This window comes from Thamnophis elegans, chromosome 9, assembly GCF_009769535.1.
Source record: "Thamnophis elegans isolate rThaEle1 chromosome 9, rThaEle1.pri, whole genome shotgun sequence".
Lineage (NCBI taxonomy): Eukaryota > Metazoa > Chordata > Lepidosauria > Squamata > Colubridae > Thamnophis > Thamnophis elegans.
This window is the reverse complement of record NC_045549.1, coordinates 21,142,082-21,164,085: the sequence shown is the minus strand read 5'-3', so window position 1 is coordinate 21,164,085 and position 22,004 is coordinate 21,142,082. Positions and strand designations below refer to the sequence as shown.

The 22,004-nt window shown below is 35.2% G+C and overlaps 1 protein-coding gene across 1 annotated transcript in view; it reads left to right on the top strand.

The window, feature by feature from the left end:
- The window catches only part of PPP3CA (protein phosphatase 3 catalytic subunit alpha), a 218,817-nt gene extending 197,114 nt beyond the window's left edge, over window positions 1-21,703 (top strand). The window contains exons 11-13 of the mRNA XM_032223878.1: window positions 8,823-8,907; window positions 11,813-11,910; window positions 19,912-21,703. Coding sequence (XP_032079769.1) covers window positions 8,823-8,907; window positions 11,813-11,910; window positions 19,912-20,108 — 380 coding nt within the window. The 3' untranslated portion in view covers window positions 20,109-21,703. The remainder of the gene's footprint in view (window positions 1-8,822; window positions 8,908-11,812; window positions 11,911-19,911) is intronic.
- The last annotated feature ends 301 nt before the right edge of the window (window positions 21,704-22,004 follow it).

The window sequence follows — 22,004 nt, the reverse complement described above, 5'->3', positions numbered from 1 at the left end:
AGCCCTACTGGAACAATGTTTCCATTGGGCCCACCCACCCGCCCTCATTCCTTACCTCTTTTTAAGCTAGCGGGCCATTTGAACATGTGCACACTGCGTACGGCGCCTGCACGACCGCCGAACAGCTGGAGCGTTGCATGCGGTGGCATGCAGAGGCGTGCGCAGCGCACATGCACAAGCTGGATGCCAGTCCCCGTTGCAGCGTACTGGTTGCGATGGGATCTGGAACCCACCACTGCTCCCTTTGTTCTAGAGAAGAAAAGGCTAGGAAAAGAACAACTGTCTGAACATTCCCCATTGCATTAAGTCTCCCAAACCTCCCATCTCTGCAAACAGTCCTTGATAAAAAGACTAGATAAATATTCTACTTTATTCTACAGTATTCTAAAGTAGAATAATATTCTACTTTAAATATTCTACTTTCTTGTAATTCTTGCGTAGGCTGTGAAATCCAACTGGATAGTCAAGAGTCTCAGGAAATTACCAATAGAGGAGAAGACTTTTGTCCACCTTTAAAGCTCTTCATGGCATGGGTCCAGGTTACTTGAGGGACCGTCTCACCTCACTGGGATTGGCCGGTGCCACTCATGCTAATAGAGGAGGCATGCTGCGTGTCCCCTCAGGCCAATTGTTCTTAGCTGGCGGTGTCCAGGAGGAGGGCCTTCTCTGTTATTGTTCCTTCCCTCTGAAACAACTCCCCCCCTACCCCCGGTGTGAGGTTGGTTCCAATCCTCCTATCCTTTCATAAGGGCCTAAAGATGTGGCTCTGCCAGTGGGAGAAGAGCACAGTGGAGGTAGTTAATCAAATGACAACAAATCCACGCTCACACACTCCTTGTGTTTTAATGTTGATTTTAATTATGTTTTTACTGTTCAAATATAGATTTTTATGATTGTAAGCTGCCCAAAGTTACCATATGGTAAGATGGGTAGCCAATAATTTTTTATAAATAAATAATAAAATAAATTTCTCAGGAAATTAATCTGTAGGCATTAATTTCTCTATTTCTTATGGGATTTATAAAAAGGGGCTGGGCAGATTAGGAAAAATGATGCTGAGACCATATTGGCCTGATTTAAGGAGATCCTGACATGATTGATGTATGTGTCCCATTCATGTAAGAATGACCATTTTCCCCACAAATTCAGACTTCTGGACATCCCTAATAGAAAAGTAATTATTTGCACGCCACCCCAAATAAATAGTCCAATTCATGTCTTCTCCATCTTAAGTTTCTCTCCTAGACTGTCCACAGTATAAGACATATAAGATCCAGTTTACAGTGTTATCTGAGCCTAGACCAAATTTTTAAACCATTTATGAATTCTTGTCCCAAACTGCATAGAGGTGTTAGTGATAGGACAAAGATATAGTGAGATTTTGTTATTGTTGAGAAATTGCTAAGAAACTAAAGTAATTCTTGGATGTTACTGAAAGTAGAGGGTTTTTTTTTTTAAAAAAAAAACCACTAAGGAATCATAGTAGATTTTATTACAGAATGAAATTATTGAAATGAAATATTGCACAAGAAAACCTACCTGCTTTTATCAGTCATCATGATGTAAAAAGTTAATGTTACCTTCAATTTCAAGTGTTCAGTCTAAATTAGATTCTAGAAGGCGTCCTTCTTTCCCTTTGTATAATCCTGTTTTTAGTCTATCTTTCCTATAATATATATTTCAGAGATATCTGTAATTTTCTTGTAACTGCATCTTCTAGTTTCTTTCAACTTTCCTGTGTAATACTTTGCCTATTTTCCAATTCTCTGACTAACAAAAAAAAAATGCATAAATTATTTTGCTGTATTTATGATTCGTTTTTCCAATCCTACCCTGAAAATCAGTTTTAGCTTCATCTAAATATATTTATGTCTTTAAAACTTTGGTTTACATTTGTTGTTTTAGACCAGCTTTGTAAATATTAAATCTTATTTCTGTTAATCATTTCTTTGTTTAATATGTATTGGTAAACATTTTCATTTCATCAATTCATTTGTAAAAGTAGATAAAAAATATCAATTTGAATTTTGAAAATAATTGCAAATAATCCATGTTTTCTGAGCTATTTGGCCAATGAATGTTTTATCTCTAGAGAGCTGGAATAATACTTGGTTGCGATTTCTTTAGAAATTTAAGATTATTTTTATTCTTTGTATTCTTTGTTCTAATACTATTTATACTGTTTCAATCAACATCCTAACCCAAAACACATTACAGTATACTTTATTCTCAGATTTTTCTCTATGCAAAAATATAAACAAAGAGAAATCTGCCCTAATACTATCATATGCATTACATATTGTACCTGCTCAATAATACAGCATTTGATAATAGCCTAGGCACATTTGTGAAAGAGTATTTTAGATGCAAACCATATTTTTTTTTGCAGGGATTCTATCTATTCATATTGAAATTAATGGCTAACAATTTTGGCTGCAATTCCATTTTCCCTCCACTGTATAAGATACTTTTTTTTTCAATTAGTGGTCATGAATACATAAAAATATTCAAAATAATAAAATGTAGCCGGGGGGGGGGGGGGAATTAAGGCTGATAGTTTTTTTGTCAGACCAAAGAATACAAAGCCAACTCTTTTTTTATTCTTATTTTTTCTGCTAAAATATTATTAAAAGTGTGTTTACTTATGACAGTCCTAAATAGGCCCTCTATAAACATTTTCAAATTATGGTCCCCATTTTCATGTCTAGATCTGTCTCATTGTGTATATATTTTGTACCTACTTTAATTTATTTGGTAAATTTACTGCCCATATAAAATTTCTAAAGAGCAGAAGGTAAGTGGTTCAAGAGATTAAGAGAAAACATACAGTTTTACAATATACATTTTAGAGGTATATCAAGAATTTTGAACCATATTTTTAAGTCTGATTGATAATTACAGATATGTGGAATTATTTCTTACGTGGATTATAACATCACGTGATAATAATTTTTGTTTCACTTCTTCCAATCTACAGTATTTTTGTTTTGTATGATATCATTTAATAAAGCATTTGAAAACAGAGATAATTTTCACCAGTGAATCTGGGACTTTATTAACTATTTACATATACAATTGTTCAGCAATTTATTAGTACAATAAGCACTTGTAAATCCTGTGAATCTCTAGTTCATTGTAGAAATTTGATTTGCCCTAAGAATGTTTAAACTTCCTCTAAAGGATAACATTAAGAATAAAAAAATACTATATTTTAAGGATATGCAGATCAAATTAAATCTTGGTCAAATCGGCTTGAATTCAGAAGCTAGTCTTACAATTTCTGCGCAAAATAAACAAACTCACAGTTTTTTGTGGTGGATAATTTCATTTGATGTATGCACTTAGCATGTTTTAGCAACTTTCCTTAATATTCTATATGCATGTTTTACTTACCTCTTTCTCTCTCTCTCTCTCTCTCCCCCCTTCCTGCTCAAATGTATGCAATATGTATACAGTTTTTGAGATGGAAATATTTCAAGATGGCTGTTGGTTGGCTCCATGAATTACATGCATGTCCACTTAAATACTACACATTGTAGTGGATAACATTTTATTTGAAAAGAAACTAATGATTTATTTCTATTACATCGCTACCATATTATCTCCATATATAATGAAAAAGTTACTATTTTATTCATTATTTTAATTTGTCTGAAATTTGTGGGTATTCATTATTTTAATTTGTGTGAATTGCAGCATTATTTATTATCTAAAATTAATCTAATATTTTTATTTGTTATAATTTATTTTTTCATATTGCCATTTAAAAAGATAAATATTTTCTACCTTCATACAATTAATTGGATCCCCTTATTTGCTCTATGCCTCTTGTGAATTCTTTGTGAACATGTCTTCTTACACTTTTGACATTATCATAGAAATTTATCATATATATATACATATATATATTTATGTATACACACACACACACACACACACACATATATATATATGTTGTATTTGTGCTGATAAATAAATAAAGGGAGAGTAGTATAGATAGTATATATATATTTATATATATGTATATGTATAGTATATATATATTTGAATAAAAAGTTCCTTGAATCTTGATATTTCTAACTATGGCTTTAAAAACTAAAATTGGCTATTAAAAAAATAACAAATTATTTGGCTTTATCTGTGGTTTACACAATTACAATTGTGTAATTACAATCACACTTTTAGAAAATAAATTATTATATCTATTCATTTTGCTTATAAAGCCTTTACAATTTCTTTCATTGGGAAGCATATAAACCTTCCCAAGGGAGCTCAAGAAAGGAGTGGGATAAACTCATCTTGTTCTAAATGCCTTATCATTCACATTCTAGTTCACAAACTTTTTAATATTGGTCTAGGAATTCTTTTATTCCTTACTTCTCCAGTTCTTCAAGTACAAATCTAGTTTCAAATATCCTTTCTTCCTTCTTTAACTTCTGACTTAAATCCTGAAGTTTATGTAGCTGTATCCTTATCTGTGGACAGTAGCGTTCTGGTTTTTCTTTACCATTACCATTATTCCAGGATTTATTTTTCACAGATCACTTCTCTACTTTTACGAACCATATTTCTATGGTTGAATAGAAAAGAATTTTGTACCTAAAGCAACACTGCCATTTTTTCTCCTTTTATAATGAACCCCCATTGGCATGATACAAAAAAGATAAGGATGTGATAATGTCCAAATCAGCATAGTTGCCTAAACACCCACATAAAATTAGGAAATAGCCTGATTTGCGCACTGTGTGTGTGTGTTTGTGTATCCCCAGAGATGCTGCAGCAGGCACCTTCAGTGCTCCAATCAAGCTATTTTCTAATCTTATTTAATTTTATATATCAGATTTATAGGCCGCCCACCTTACCTCAAAGTAACTCTGGGTAGAATTATGCCTTTCAGCTGTAAATGCAACACTATAATAATGGAAAAATGTGGAGGCTTCTTTGTGATATTGCAGTGTTCCTTCCCTGTGACCCTCTCCCATCCCCATAAATGTCTCTGGTTACTTGACATAACTGCAGAGCATGCCACAAATCAGTAATAATTACCTGTCCATTCTTGTGTTGTTTTATGTTATCTTGTTACTTGTATAAATGTCAAGCATAAAAAAGGATATTTTCTATATTTTATATTTTTAGAGGACTGTTAACAAAATCTATTTCTTCTGATAGAGAGAAAAGCAGTAACATTTGCAAAGGCCATGAAGATAGTTTATACTCCAAAGTTACTAAATAATGTGAAATTCCTTTTGTTTTCTACAGCTTGGTCTTTTTTCTAAAACTTCCCTTTTCTTTCAATAATAAACCTTGTTTCAAACATGTATTTTAAAGATTACAGACTATTTTATGCTACATATGGGGATTTTTTTCCATCTCTAAATGCAATCTTGTTTAAAATTAATCAGGCACAGGTAATTTGATAGTTAGTTGACTGAACATTATTAGTGTAATTTCTCATTGTTGACATGGATCATTTGCCATAAAGATATCCAACTCAGAAGTCAAACATTTTCATGTTTTTCTTTCAGTCATTAAAATCTGATCTTGAACTAGTGCTCTGTAATAATTCATTATGTATATATTTTCAGGTGATTGAGAACTATTTTCAAATTCTATGTGCAAACATTTAGATAGATTCATTTTCATGTATGGTCTGAGACACAGGACAAAAATAAACATTTTTCTGAGTATTTTTGAAAAAAAATTCAGGGAGGACAGAATCATTTGATCAGGAACTGGTACATATATTACATTAGAATATTAGAAATACAAAGTTTGAAGGTCTTGGAGGTTGGAGGTCTTCTAATTGGAGATCTTGGAAGTCTTCTAATCCAACACTTGGAAGTCTTCTAATTCAACCCACAGCTCAAGCAGGAAACCCTATATTATTTATATCCAATCCATCCAATATATGTCCAATCTCTTCTAAAACTGTAAGCTAGATGCCTTATACATTACATATTCATGTAATGTGCAAAGCAGCTAGTTCTATGCTTCTTCCCAGTTAGATCTAGAGAATATCTTTTTCAAAGTATTTATAGTTGATATGCAAGCATTCCCTGAGAAGCCACCTGACAAGATACCTTAGAAATAGATATAAAGAAGTGTTATACAGAAGCAGTAGGCCTCATATAAAATAATTTGTAGGTTACCTATTTTAATTTTTCTATTAAAATTAACCCTTAATGTCAGTTCCTCAAATATATACCACATAGACACAGATGTTTGCAGTGTAAATTGTAGACTATAATATTTTCTCAGTGAAAAGGAAGAGCTAAAGTCGCAACGACACAACGTGCGATCTTGGAGCTCCAAGATCGCAGTTGATACTTTTGCCACTGGACGGTCCTTTTAGACCTAAACTGCCCTGAAGGGACGGTGACAGGGAAGAGTACGTCCTGCTGATCTCAGGGACACCGCAAAATCCCTGATTGATCCAGGAGAATCTCTTTTTGCCGGCGGCAGAAGCGCAGCCATTGAAGCTGCTGAAGTTGGGACAGCTCCGGAACGGGAGGAAAATGGAAAGAGAAAGTGTGTCCAGCTGGTGAGGAAATATTATTATAAAAGAGACTACCCCCCAAAATTAAAGCTAAATTAAATTTGAAAACAGAAGAGAACAAGCGGCAAAATTAAGCTACATTAGACAGTGTGTTATCCTTTTTTAAAAACAAATCTTTTACGGATGGAACTTTTGCAAATATTTCCTATTCTTTAAATTGAATGAATTAGTTTTTCTTATTCTACTTTTTTTTTAATACCTATGAATTAAAATCTTTTTCCTTATTTTTATAATGCTGGATTGGATGGGGTTTTTTTTGCTCCATTTAAGAATTTTGTTTTCTTTAAGCCTGGAATATAAAGAAGATATAAAAGGAATACAAAGAGGGCTGTAATAACAGAGGGAAAGGAAGTAACACTGCCACTTAGAGGCTGGAGGCTTGGAAGGCTTGGAAATATTGTCTTTTCTTTTTTTCTCTTTGATTATTTGACTTTGCATTTCAAGGTTCCTCAGCTTGTTTACAGAGAGTGCTAGTGAGAAGAGCATAGGTTGTTTATACAGGTGCTCTTCAGGAGCTTTATTGGCAGCTGGAATGGAATGAAAACAAAGCCTTGTCTTGAAAGATTATAAATGAACTTGCTTTAAATTTAATAAAAAGTGTTGAATGCCAGAATGGCAGTGTTTACAAGTTGGAAGAATGGTGCAAAATGAAAAAGAAACCTTAACATTGCAAAAGATTATGTTTGAAATTCAAAAATTATTAGAAGTAACAGAAAAAATTGAGAAGAGATTGGAGAACATAGATCGTAGAACAGTAAAATTTGATGGAAAAATTGAGGATGTTCATCAAATGAAGAAAGTGGAGGTCAGAGTTCTAAAAACTGAAGGAAAAAATAAAGAGACAAGAAAATTGTTGATACTGACAGTGAACTGAGCATGGTTGGAAATGGAAAGAGTGGAATATGGAAAGGGGAGATAGATGGACTAGAGCTCTACACCAGATTTCAAAGTATAGAAGAAGAAGAGAGAAAAGAGAGAGGAATTGATGGAACTAAGGAGAGAATTTTTGTCAGAAGCACTAGTGATAACCAAAGATAAGCTGATAGAAGAAGCAGATGGAGGGTTTCAAGCTTATACAAGATATGCAATAAGCAATAAGTTGCGAAGAGAAGTCCATACAAAACTTACTAAGGAAATAACCAGAATACTAATGTCACAAATGGCAAGACTGCACTATTACTGGAAAGACACAGGTTGATGTAATGAAAGCTTATAATAAAAAATTAAGTCAAATTTAGTTAAATTTAGAGCATTATGTATAAAATGAAGTGATAATGGATATAGTTAAATAATTGATTGATAATGATAATAATGCATATATATGTATTGGTTTGATAAGAAGAAATTTGATATAAATTGCAAACGGTGACTACGAAAGGAGGTTTAGAAACTCTGTTATTAAATATAACCAATTTTTATTCAGAACATGTTATAAAGATATAATGTTACTGGATGATATTGGGAAGAGCTAATGGAATGCCATTATGTGGTTTTGCTTTAAATCTGAAATATTTTATATAAAAGGATGTAAAAACAATTATAGTCAAATGAAGTTTGAAATATGATGATAGTAATATATATAAATATATTTAATTTAAAATATATGATTTGATATGAATTGTAGGTGATGACTGGAAGGGATGCACGGAAGTTTTTGTAACCAATTGAAACACTTTCTACAATTTGTAATGGAAGATGGTTTTGTGGGGGTTTTTATGGATTTTCTCTGTTTGTGTTTATTCAAAAATTAAAAAAAAATCTTTGTAAAAATATTTTCTCAGTGGCAGTTTAGTATACATTTTTATTAAAATAAAGACATAAATGGAATGGGAAAATATTTCAAAAAGCAGGGGAAAGCATTCTGAGAATCAATAGAACTGTATATGTTTTAGTATTATTTAATATATAATTTAACTGCATATAACCCAAGTGGAAAGATAATAACTCTATTCTAAAGTGTTCTAACTTGCAGTTTTAAATTAAAATTTAAAAGTGACAGCTTATATCATAGAACCATTGCAGACAATTATTTGTATCCTGTAAAAGAATAAAAATAATTCAAAGCCTAAATCCAGGTTGTAATAAACAGAGAAAGCATATAGCTGAGGTAATTTTTGCACACATGAACTATATTAAAATAAAATTATAGGATTATGGGGAAAGGCTTGTGGAAGATGAAATGTATTTATTGTGGGTTCTTGAAGTTCAGGTATTATTCTAAAATAATTTTAAAATTATTTTTATTTCTTTTTTTTTCTCCTTATAGGAGCCACAGCTGCAGCTCGAAAAGAGGTTATACGGAACAAGATCCGGGCGATAGGGAAAATGGCTCGAGTGTTTTCTGTACTGAGGTAGGGCTTCTCTGTATTTTAGAAATTATTGTTCATTCCCTCCTTAGCAAAATAACAATAGTAATAGCACTTATTACACTGCTTTATTGTGCTTTACAATAGCAGTCCCAACCTTTGTGATTTGGCAGCCCAGTTGGGTGGGGGAGATGGGAACGGGGCCACACAATGGGTGGGCCAGTGCGTGCATGTGTGCCTGCGGATCAGCATGCATGCAAGCGAGTGTCCAGCAGCCTGCCACATGCGCACTCCAGTCAGCCTCTCACATGGCCTAGTTCCGAATAGGCCATGGCCCGGTAGAGTGCTGAGGACCAGGAGTTGTGTACCCTTGATTTGAAGTATTCTTTAAACTGTTTACAGAGTCAGCATATTGCCCCCAACAATCTGGGTCCTCATTTTACCAACCTCAGAAGGATGAAAGGCTGAGTCAACCTTGAGCCATTCAGGGATGAACTCCTGGCAGGAAGCAGAGCCAGCCTGCATTCTAACCAATAGTCCACCATGGCTCCAAAACAAAACAAAAAAAAAGACATTTCCATGCATTCCCTCAGGGTTTTACCCGATCAACTTCATTAAAAAAAGGAAATTGCCTTCTGCCAGTTGTATGTTCACAATACAGATAGGTCATACAAACTCTGAATAGACATACAGGTAGGCTTTGATTTGAAACCATTCATCTAGTGATCATTTGAAATTACAACGGCATTTCAAAACGAAAAAGTGACTCATGACTGTTTTTCGCACTGGATTTTTAGAATATTTATTTAATTTTTCACAATGTTTTTCACTATGCTCATGTGATCAGAATTCATGTACTTGGCAACTGGCTCATATTTATGACAATTGCAGTGCCCTGGAGTTATGTGATCACCTTTTGAGACCTTCTGACAAGCAAAATCAATGGGGAAGCCAGATTCATTTAACAACCATATTCCTAACTTAACAACCACCACGATTCACTTAACAACTATAGCAAGAAATGTAATAAAATGGGCCAAAATTGAACAGCTGTCTCACTTAGCAACATAAATGTTGAGCTCAATTGTGTTTGTAAGTTGGAAGACTAACTGTAGTTTGCCATCTCAGAATTTTTATATATTGCAAGCTTTAGAACAATCCAGATAGCAATAGCCCTTAGACTTGTACACCCACTCCATCGTGCTTTAGAACATTCTCTAAGTGGTTTACAGAGTCGGCATATTCCCCCCAACAATCTGGGTCCTCATCATTTTACCGACCTCAGAAGGATGGAAGGCTGAGTCAACCTTGAACCTGGTGAGATTTGATCTGCCAAACTGCTGGCAGCTGGTGATCAACAGAAGTAGCCTGCAGTACTGCACTCTAACCACTGTGCCAGATGATTGAACCGCAGAAATTACTCAAAGACGTTTTGCTGCCTGAAGCCAAAAACAAAATCAAATATTCACCCACATAAGTGCACAAACATGTTTTCGTTTAGAGGCCATTCTGATGCAGATGACTTCTTCCTCCAGGGATTTGGGAGGCCAAAAGCTGTACTGAATGAATTAAGCAGAGCCTTGTTGAAATATTGCCAGTGTTGTGGTGAATAGAACTGAGTGAACACCCCATGTATGTGAGGGCCTGCACTGTGTATGGCATTGCTCTAATTTCCTATAGTTTTACCATGTGGAAAAGTTCTAAACAGTGAAGTCCAGTTCCCTGGTAGTTGGTAAGCATTAGAAATCTTTTCCTGGAAGCTATTTTGAAGACAGAAAAGAGAGTTGTAAATACAAGAAAAGAATGGTTTCCCCCCTTCATCCTTTTGCCTCCAACACTATCTTTGATTTGCTTCAGCAGTCCTCAGAATATTGACTCCAAAAGATTATTAATAATAGTAATAATAATAGTTATAGTATAGCATAGCATAGCATAGCCTTTATTATCATTCTTTATCATGTATTCAATGAAATTGGTTTTAGCCTCACTGGTGCAATCCATGTCAAAAAAATACAAACAACATAAATAGTATAAAGAATAATCCCTATGCAAGTAATTAGGAAAAAGAAAAAGAAAAACTAGTTATACATTTCTGCGTGTGCATGGAGTGATTGTGGTTGTTTTTAAGAGTCTGACAGCCCAAGGAGAGAAACTATTCCTGAACTTTCAGCGGACAAAATGGTGGTATATCATTTATATAGAGCCAGGGTGGTATAGTGGTTAAGACATTAGGCTATGAACTGGGAGATTATGAGTTCTAGTCCCACTTTAGGCATGAAGCCACCTGGGTGATCTTGGGCCAGTCACTTTTTCTCCGCCCTAGCAGTGGTAAGTCACCTCTGAAAACCCTTGCCAAGAAGGGACTTGTCCAAGCAGTCGCTGAAAACCGGTCAAAATTGAATGGAAGAAAAAAAAAGTGTGATATGAACATTCACCAGTATAATGATGTGGTTAATAATCAGGTGTTCTTACCTTCTTTCTTTTTAAAAAAAGTGCTTTTACTATCTAAACTCACCTCATTTTTAGATGAAATTGTCTATTTACCAAGATGGACTTGAGATTTATAATCACTTAGACCAGGGGTCTTCAACCTTGGCAACTTTAAGACTTGAGGATTTCAATTCCCAGTATTCCTGGCTGAGGAATACTGGGAATTGAAGTCCACAAGTCTTAAAGTTGCCAAGGTTGGAGAGCCCTGACTCAGACAGTATAGGGGTATACAATATGTCATAGCTCCTGGGCCTGTATTAGTGGGGATTTTGTTCTGCTTACTATACATGTTCCTGCTTTTTAACTCAAAAGACTGGCATCCAAAGCAGCTTGCTGCAATTAAAAAAGGTGTAAGAACAGAAGTGTTCTTCAAGTGTTAGAAGGGCCCAGCTGTACAACCTGTTTCCTCTGATTGTGTCTGTTGCTAGCCACCGCTGACATCTCATTCTGTTCCTATCAGGGAAGAGAGTGAGAGTGTCCTGACACTGAAAGGGTTGACCCCAACAGGAATGCTGCCCAGCGGGGTGCTCTCTGGAGGAAAACAAACTCTACAAAGCGGTAAGTGCTTTTGCACATGTATACTGTGATAGACCTAAATTTCTCATCCTCTTTCCATTATAACAATATGGCTATTTTCAAGAGAGAAAGAATTGAGGGAAAGACCACATAGCTGGAACGTAGTTCACAAAATTGGGTTTCTCACACACACACACGTACACATACACACACATACACACACAGGACAAGTCTAAATTCCAAACCAGTTTCATCCCGCTTGATATTATTTAGAAGAAAAATAGATTATTTCTTAATTTCCGGAAAGGAATCTCTTGTAGAAGGAGCACAACAATCTTGGGGGAAAGTATGTCTAATTCATATCTGTGCTGGCTTCCTAAAATTCATCTGCCTTATAGTATAGCTAAATGCCTGCGGAGCATTTAAGTATAGTATAGCTAAATGCCTGGGGAGCATTTCAAACCAAACCAGGCTCTTTCCCTAATCTACTATGTAATGGTTTGAACAGCAAGAATGTAACTCTGCACCCATTTAAGAGACTGAGTACAAATTGGGACCGAGTGCTCAATTTATAAATGCAGAGATATTCCCCTTGTACATGAGTACATCTGGGTAATATTGTTAATAACTTGTATAATTCTGAAAAACTTTCCTTCCCATAAGCAAGCGCACACATGGAGTCCCCGACCTAGTGGGATGCTGACAGGAAGTTCTGTCCCTATTGGCTTGTCTGGCTGGCCTAGCTATCATTGTTACCTTCCCAGCAGACAGTGTTTGCAGTGCATATGTGATAAGCACTGTATTGTGAGAAAGTTAAAACAGGTATGTGAGCAAGGCCAACCACAGAACAGTATTCTGTTCTGTGGTTTCACTTAATATTCCACTTAGGCTTGCTGCTGTTGATATGTTTCTTTCCTGCAGCAATGCTAAACAGAAAGTCAAGTCCATACGACTGGTATAGTGAGCACATTACCTAGTTCCATTTAACTGCCTCCCAATAGGCTGGGGTTTCTTTTAGCCCCACGTTTAGCATAATGGCTGAGCCTATTGTGGTTTCATAAACACAAGGAGCAGATTGGGGAACAAAGTTTCAGGAATACTGATATTTTTGGGGAAGAAAGCTCAATACAGCGATACAGATCTGAGTATTTTTCAGGAACATGTCATCCTTTTCTCCTTCCACAGCAAAATGCTGCCTTCCAATGCTGCCTTCCCTCCTCCCACCCCACAGTGTGCCTTTATTTTTATTTTTCTTCAAGGAAATCTGCACATTTGAATTGGAATCCAGGTTTCCTTCATAGGTAAAAATCTAATGGCAAATCTAGTGATTAATAAATCACAAATTCATACATGGGGAAGTCAAAAACGAACTTGAGAAAGCATTCATTCATAGACTGTGATTTTGATCTAAATGCAGCAGGAAAGCATTTTTACCCATGACTATATCAAACCATATTTTGTATGAATTACTATGTTATAGAGAATAGCTAGTAGGATAAACTTCTGCAAGTAAGGAGCCACAACCAAATTCATTAATGTATATAACTGTTATTTTGTTATTTGTTTTTAACATATATTTCATGCACCCATGAGTGTCCTACTGTAATTATGATGCAACTTTTAGTAACCATGAGACATGGACATTCGCCTTTCCAATAACTCAGTCTCAGCCTCTAACTTTCCCATTTCTTCTTGGAGTTTCTTCCCTGTACTTTTCCCTTTTTTGTCTCTTTTTCTCTTATCTAGAAGATTCAGGTATTCTGTGGTAAACTCTCTTTTTGGTGGCTTGTGTGTTACACATATTGTAATGTTCTGCTTTGTAAATGCTGCAGTATGACAGAATATTTTTGATACACTGATGCAATTTGTAGTGCCTGGAGGATATTTGACTTTCAGATCATTTGGTCTACCAAAAATGCTGCAGTCCTAGTTAAAGAAGTAAAGTTTCCTTCTGTCACATCATTCAAAAGTCTCATTAAAACTATGCACTGGCAAATACTGCAGTATTAAATCTAGTAGAACATTACTATACCCACCCATTAGTTAATATCTTGCACCATCCATCAAATATACTGAAATTCACATAATTTCTGTTAAGAGCAATTAACAGAAAATATGGGCAATATATTCTGTGAAATGTGCTCATTCTTAGTAGTCATTATTTTCAACATTTCCATGCAATTTAGATCTTGTTGCTCATCTTTGTTCTTTATTTTCCCTCTTTCATGTTGATTATGCATATTTATTTTTATTATTTGATTCTCCCTCCACAACAAAAGGCTGTAGATTCTATGGGGGAACATACCCTTGATGCAATATGGCATTTAATGAAATATCACAGATGTCTAATTTAAACATTTCATTCGCAAAAGTGCAATATTCTGATTTGGTCAGACACAGGCATGTTAGACCCAACTGGTTGTCCAAGGAAATTCAAGCTAACAAGAATATTTGTAATTTCCGCTTGTATATTCTTAAGCCCAGTTTTAAAAAGGCAAATTTTAAATCTGTGTTACACTACCAACAACTATGAAACGGCCTGTTTTCCAATATTTTAGTTCCATTCAAGAATGTACATATAGATACATATAGAACATAGAATTCTAACATTCGTTAGAACTTCAACCATTTATGGATTACGTCAAAATATGATCAGTGCATTCAAAAATAATAAGAAATACATTAAACAAAATGTTGGACACTGGTGTAAGTATATAGAGAATGAACAGAAAATGGGGGGAAAGATGCTCACCAAAGTTTACAAATAGCATATTCCTTTAAAAAAAAAAACTGCTATTAAATCCAACTTTCCACAACCCTATGTCCTTTGAATGCATTGGAATTCAACTCCCAATTTACTGAGACTAATGGGAGATGAAATCCAAGGCATTTTCAAGGTTACCAAGAAGTGGAATTGAGAGGAAATGCTGTTTCAGCAATGGTGGTGATTTCTTCTGCCTGCTTAAAGTTTTGTTTTCTCTATATGGCGCTCCTCTGTTTAACTTGCCCCATTAAATACGGCAATTGTTCTTGTCCTAAATTGACTGAATCATTGGAACTTCCAATGTATATTCTATTTAGCCACTGTGGTCATTTTCAAATACCTGATCACATGCTTCTTCACCACCCCCTGCAAAAAGGAAACAAGAAATCTATTGCCTGCAAGTTACAATACCTGTGTTTGTTTCTGTATGTGGCCTTTTGTGTTGTCTTCTGTGTCAAAATCCAGCACTTACAGTAACCTTTAAGTGTACTAGCTCCTTTGCTATTCACTGACTTGTTCTGAGAGTTAAATCCTCTGCTCATTTTTCTCATTCATTTTGCTACCCCTTTCTTCTCTTCAGCTACTGTTGAGGCTATTGAGGCTGATGAAGGTAAATTGGCCAGATCCCTTTCTGTTGTGTTTACAACAGATAAGGGCTCTGCTGGGTGTATTCATTTTTTGCTGTAGCTTGTATAGAGTGTGTGGGTGTTGAGCTAACAATTGTGGCTCAGTATTAACCTAAGTTTACTTGCTTTAAAGGGGAAAGTGTTTCTTTTGTTGTTGGTGTTGTTTCTTAAAAGTTGAAAAAATGTTCTGATATGTGTCCATGAAGCTTCAGATGCTGAATCAGTGTCACAGAAGGATAAGAAAGCTTGCAATCCAATTAAAGTTATTTGGCAAACAAGCAGTTTCTTTGAGGTGACCAATCTGTTCCTCGTGTTCTCTTTAGCGAGCTCCGAAAAAAAGAGTACATAAGTAAAATTGAAAGGAATTTCCCCTGTATTGAAGTCCATAGCAAAGTTAATGGGTCTTCTCTGTAATTCAACACATTTTAAAATACCCTCTGGGGGAAGGGGGAAAAAATCATTAAAACAATGAGAGGATGGTAAGACAGTATTTTTTTTTCAAGCCTTGGGAACTTCCTGTAATTCCGCCCTTAACATCAGCATTATTTTACAGGATTTCTGGCACAAATGAATTACTGTCTCAGAGCAGTTTGAATGCAAAATGTTAAGCCGCCTCTCTAAGCGTACCTTTCATTTCAATACCTATGAAATTCTGTTAGTCATGCAGTTAAGAGGTCTCCAATTTTTTATGATGACATATGTTCTGTGCAATGAGAAAATTAACATTTCAAATTGTTTTGCAAGATGAGAAGACTCTCTAAAATTCCCCTTTAAAACAAAACAAAACAAACATATTCAGTTGTATTTTGTTCTTGCCCACATAAAAATGTGAGTTTTTCTTAAGGAAAAAAATAAAGTATTAGCTTTCTGGCAAGACGCAATAGTACCATTTTGGCTTCTCCTATCTATTTTTGCTTTTAAGAAAGTTTTTGTTACAGAGGTGGAAAAAGAATCATAGAAATAAGTAAGAGAAAATACAACTGCTTTCTAAATAGCAGTGAGTAAGCTGCTATTTACATTGGAATTCTCTATTCCTGTTGGCAAATTTTACTCTGCAGTGTGCATTCTTGTTGACAGTTTGGCTGTTTTTTTTTTCCTGTGATTTGTGTGACTGTGTTGTGTTTCTAGCATTACTCTCAATGTAAACTGCTAATAATCATTGTCTGACCAGCAGCAGAACACATTCTTCAACACTATGATGTATAAATATGTCCTCTTGACATAAAGATTAATTTACAGTATGCTTCCCATTCTGGAAATATACCTTGTTCAGATTAAACTTCTATTTATTATTAGCTTGCACTGTAATGGAAGTTTTACTTCATCACTATTTTATAATGGTTTTCTCCTTTGGGAAATCAAATAGAGAATGTGATTATAAATATAGCTTCACCAGTGGCCTCTCCAGGCCACAGGACACCTCCAATAGCAACAGACACTGCCAAAGAAATAGACCACTTCTACCTCACTGCCATTCTTCATACACCTGGTTCATAACCGAATGGGTCATAACTGGCAGCCGTATGGTGAACATTTAAAGGAAATGTTCTGAAGAGTCATTGTTCACCCTTCCCTTAGCTCTGAAACATCTCTGAAATTTGGTGGGCAATGAGTGACATTATAAATTTGAGTGATATGTGGGAAAAGATAATGCCAGGAAAAACAGGATATTTTTAGTCTTTCTACAAAAGACTATGTTGTCTAAAAGAATCCAGTGTACAAACTTCAAATGTATTGGATTGATATCCAGTACTGAACTGAAATAATATTCCATATGTGAAAAATATGTTCCAGTTTATACTTCATACTGAAGTCTTCCCTGAGAGAACTAGAATCAAATTCATACATATATATATATATATGCATGCTTGAAAATTCTTGTTCAAGTAAAGGTATAACAACTTACCCTGTTTCCCCAAAAACAAACCCCCCTTGGATAATAAGACTTTTGAGTGCATGCACTAACATAAGCCCTCCCCAGAAAATAAGCTCCCCCTGAAAATATTGCAACACAGCAGCAGCTATGAGGTAACCATGCTTGCCACCTCCTGCACCTCAAAAATAATAAGACCTCCCTGAAAATAAGGCCAAGTGCTTATTTTGGGCGTCAGAAGAAAATAAGACCCTGTCTTATTTTTGGGGAAACACAGTAATTATTAATGCCTCTTGGACAAGATTTTGTAGCAGTAAACAATTAATAACTTCTTTTTCACTCTTGGTTCTTTAAATCCAATCCATCAGCAATTTGTTGGGATTTTCACAAACTGAATGCCATTTCAGATGGCATAATATGTTGTGGATTTCATCTGACAATGAATAAAAAAACAATCACCACATAATTTGGGAGAGAGGTGTCAATCTTGCAGATCTTTCTGCAGTTCTCATTTCCATGGCTGTGGTGGGCAAAACAATAGGATGAGAGGAGTTCTGCAAAATTTTACCCAAGTTTAATAATACCAGGGACACCTAAATTGAAAATCATCTCAAAATTCAGAAAACAATAGAAAATAGATTTGATTAGTCAACAGATCAACAAAAATTGGATCTCTTTACACTCTTTCTTTTACGCACATCCATCCAATAATTTTCCCCTGTGTTTTTGTTTAGACTAGCTGGACTCTGTGCATGTTTAAAAAAACTGAACAGAAATAAACATAACCAAACATTTTTGAAATCTAATATGAAACATTTGATTTTAATTTTATTGAAATAAAAAGCAGCATGGAGAATAGCAGCAATTGAAAAGTTAAGCAGTATTAACAGATTGTCTCCCAAAATTCTCCCCATTTTCATTTTGAAAAGTGGTTTGCATGGAGCCCTTGAAGAGGACAGAAAGTAAGCAGTATCTAGTGAGAGCAATGTGGAACTCAATGCCAGTGCTAAATGGAAGATTCATTCACTTTTTTAAATTCAGTTACCTTCTCTCCTGTTCTTACACTTTCAAAGCTAAGAATGACAAATATGCTAAAACAATTATATTCAGAGTCCATGGCACATTGAACAACCACCATACTTTATAATTGTCTTGGATTGACAGAAGTTTATTTTTATTTTTTTGAATAGCACACAATCAGTTCTGCTATGCTGAAAACACTGAAAGTCTTCTGTACAATATAATAAAAAAAATTCCTTCAGTGATGAATCTTAGAGATACAAGGCAGGTTCCTTAACAATGGGGCAGTCAGTGTACCACAATAAAGAAATCCAGCTGTTGCGTAGTATGCCACCAACTCAGCAACCCCTTTCTTTTCATTTTTTAAAAAAAAGAAATTCTGTTTGAACAACAGTTAAATGTGGCTTCCGTAATAGTATTGATGTGAATAAAAGGCTTTCTTCTAGATTAATCAGGATCTTTAATAAAAAACCCAATTTTAAAAAGCCTTAAGATTTTTTTAAATCTTGGCTCTAATACAGCAGTTAATAGATGTGAATAATTCCTGCAAGAAGATCAAAAGAATCAATGCTATTTGTAGTTTGGATCAGAGGTGGGTTCCTACCAGTTCGGACCGGTTCGGTCAAACCGGTAATGATATGCTGACCTGGGTCGCAGAACCGGCAGAAACTGAGGCTGGCCACACCCTGGAACAGGTTCCCTGTGGTTGCCACCATCTTTTTTGGGAGTTCTGCGCATGCACAGAAAAATTTCCATTGAACAGTGCATGCCTGCGCATCCAGCATGCAAAGCGCACGCACGAGCAAACCGGCAGTAACGCTGGCTAGAACCCACCCCTGGTTTATCTTAATAGCGATTGAAAATATAAACTATTTGTTATATTTTCCCTCTGGATTTTCCATAGAGAGTAGCATAGCAAGCTTGCTCATTTAGGAGTGTGACTATAAAATGATTGGAAGACTCCTCTTTTGAGATCTTAATATTTGTTTTAAAGCCTTTGAAAGTTGCTAAGAATAGCAAAATTACTAAATTTCATCCTTTTATTTTAAAGAAATAAAAATAATCCATGAAATCAGCATAAATTCTATCACAAATGAAACCATGAGGACCTTTCAAGAATCTATTAAAGGCAATCCAGTTAAAAAGAAAACCTATCACTTCATTCAAAATATTCTTAAAATCCTCGTTTCAAATTGGTGTTTCAAATTCATACTCACAGTTTATTGCTGTTATCAGACTGAGTTAATCTCCTCAGTGTTAGGACCAAACAGATTTCTTGCTATAATTCCAGCTACCATTATGGAAAGAAATGAAATTTCCTACAGGAAATAATTGTGCTCATCAATTCCTGCCACCACCACCTCACCCCCCCAAAGAAAACTCTAGTGAGAATTGGCTTCCAGTTCTTAAGAAAATCAATTATAGGGGTTTTTTTCTCTCTCTCTCTCTCTGAACTCTACTTGTCCTGAAAATTGTTCATTTAGCCTAAACTGCAGAACAAAATGCCAGAACTGGATTTTGTTGGGAGCATATTAATCATTCAAGAGACATTGGCTGTTCACCTTTTAGCTGTTTCCAATTACATCCAGAAGCTTTAAATTGTGTTGTCATTATTATTATTTTTCTTCACTTTGAAGGAATTTCTCACTCATTGATCAGTAAGCTGATAGAAAAGCCCAGCCCTTCGTCCCTACTGACTTTCTCTCCCGTTTTGTTTTGTTGTGGCTCTTTTCTTCCCCGCTTCCCTTTTTTCTCTTCAGCTATCAAAGGATTCTCGCCACAGCATAAGATCACAAGCTTTGAAGAAGCCAAAGGCTTGGACCGGATCAATGAGAGGATGCCCCCGCGCAGGGATGCCATGCCTTCCGATGCCAACCTGAACTCCATCAACAAGGGGATCTCTTCAGAGACGAACGGCACCGACAGCAATGGCAGTAACAGCAGCAATATCCAGTGACCTATTTTGACTCGCAGGGATATTTTTTTTGTTTTTGAGCAGGGCACCGTGGGACTGCTGCTCAACAGCAGTTGGATTTTCTTGCCTCTGACAGTAGCTTACCTGCTCTGGGGCCAGATGTTGGATTCAGTTTACAATATCATCTAAGAAGAGATAGTAAACTTTATTTTGGTGGGGTGGGGGTGGAGGTGGAACACCTCCTTGGACATGCCTTTAAAATGCTTGTAGAGAAATAAACGAAAGCTATTGTTGGTCTATATTGCAAAGTTAGGGGAATGAACATGTTTCCCTATTGCATTGGAAACCTCTAGATATGTTAACTGAAAGGCCTTTTATTATTATGTTACTGGACATGACAACTTTGTCTGATTTCTTACTAACTATTGTACGTTTACAGTTGCAGCACTATACATGGACAACATCCAAACCATTTTTAACAGAGTGATGTACAAACTAAATAAGGAGACTATTTATTGATAATGTTTTGCTACTCTTGTCAGACGACGGCTATCTAAAATGAAACAAAACAAAAAAAAATTAGGCAATCTTTAAAAAGATATATAAAAGAAAAAGAGAATGTTGCAAATTTGTTAAAAATGCCAAAAAAAAGACAATTTAATTTTGTACACATTATGCTTACCTCAGGTTTCTTTAGTGTGCTTGAATACCCTTCTTTAATTATAACATTTACCTTAATTAATTTGGCAGTGAGAAATCTTTTTCATTTATGTTTTTAAGGAAAAAAAACTGGAATAACGATATCCTTTTTTTTCTTTTACTAGTTTCAGTTTATATTTAGGATTATTTTCTTCTTCTTTTCTTTTTTTTCTTTCCTTTTTTTTGGTAAATCAAGTCTTGGTTGTGGCTTGCTGAATTTAAATATTTATGAGTGGTGCATTTTTAAGTATAGTGAACAAGACACCATATTAAGTGCAGTGAAAGCATCTATATTCTGTAAAAAATCTGCCTATGCATGTTTTTTAAGAAAAAAAATTGGCTGTATAGGCCTGTATGGGACTGTAATGCGCTTAGTGGTCTGACTTATACTGGAAATGTATGTATACTGGCGTACTTTATATTCTCTAAAAAGAAAATGCTAATGCCTTTGAAATTTTGTAATCAAAAAAGCTTTGAAAAAATCTAAGGGGGAGAGTATTCTTAAAAGTTTTTAATATAAGCTTGTCAGTGCACATATAGATGGTTAGCATGTTTAGCAAACCTTGTGAAATTTAAACTAAGTTTGTAGTTACATGTGAAACTAAATGCATGAGAACTGTTAACGTCATGATGAGTTAGTCATTTTGTTACGTTCTGTCATGTGCCACAAAATGTGTGATTTTTTTTCACTTTTTTTCCCTTTATATATCAGTTACGGGTTACAACTGGTTCAGTCTTAAAGGAGGAGGAAAAACCAACAAAACAGTCCACTGATATTTTTTATCAATTGTATAAGTGCCCAAGTAATTCACTACAGCCTACAGCCTTGCCTTTGTAATTTGACTTATGAAATGTTGGCAATCAAAGCATGCACTTGTAACAATGAAAAAAAAAGCATTTTATATTACTACTCAATAAAAATGTGCATGAACCTAGAAGATCTCTTGTAAAATCTCCAGTATGTCATAGTACACATTTAACACTCTGCTCGGGTTTCTTTGTGAATGGAGCAAACTTTTTTATTGCTTGGTTTGTGTGTTACCTGTCCTAGTCCACAAGCTCTCTGGCTTGCCCAAAGGAGTGTCTTTGTTGTCTTTTAAGCTGACTTGACAAGTCTTCATATAGGAGGTCCAACACACCAAGAGTGACCTGGTTGAAGAAGCAATAGCAATAGCACTTAGACTTATATACCGCTTTGTAGTGCTTCACAGCCCTCATTAAGCAGTTTACAGAGTTAGC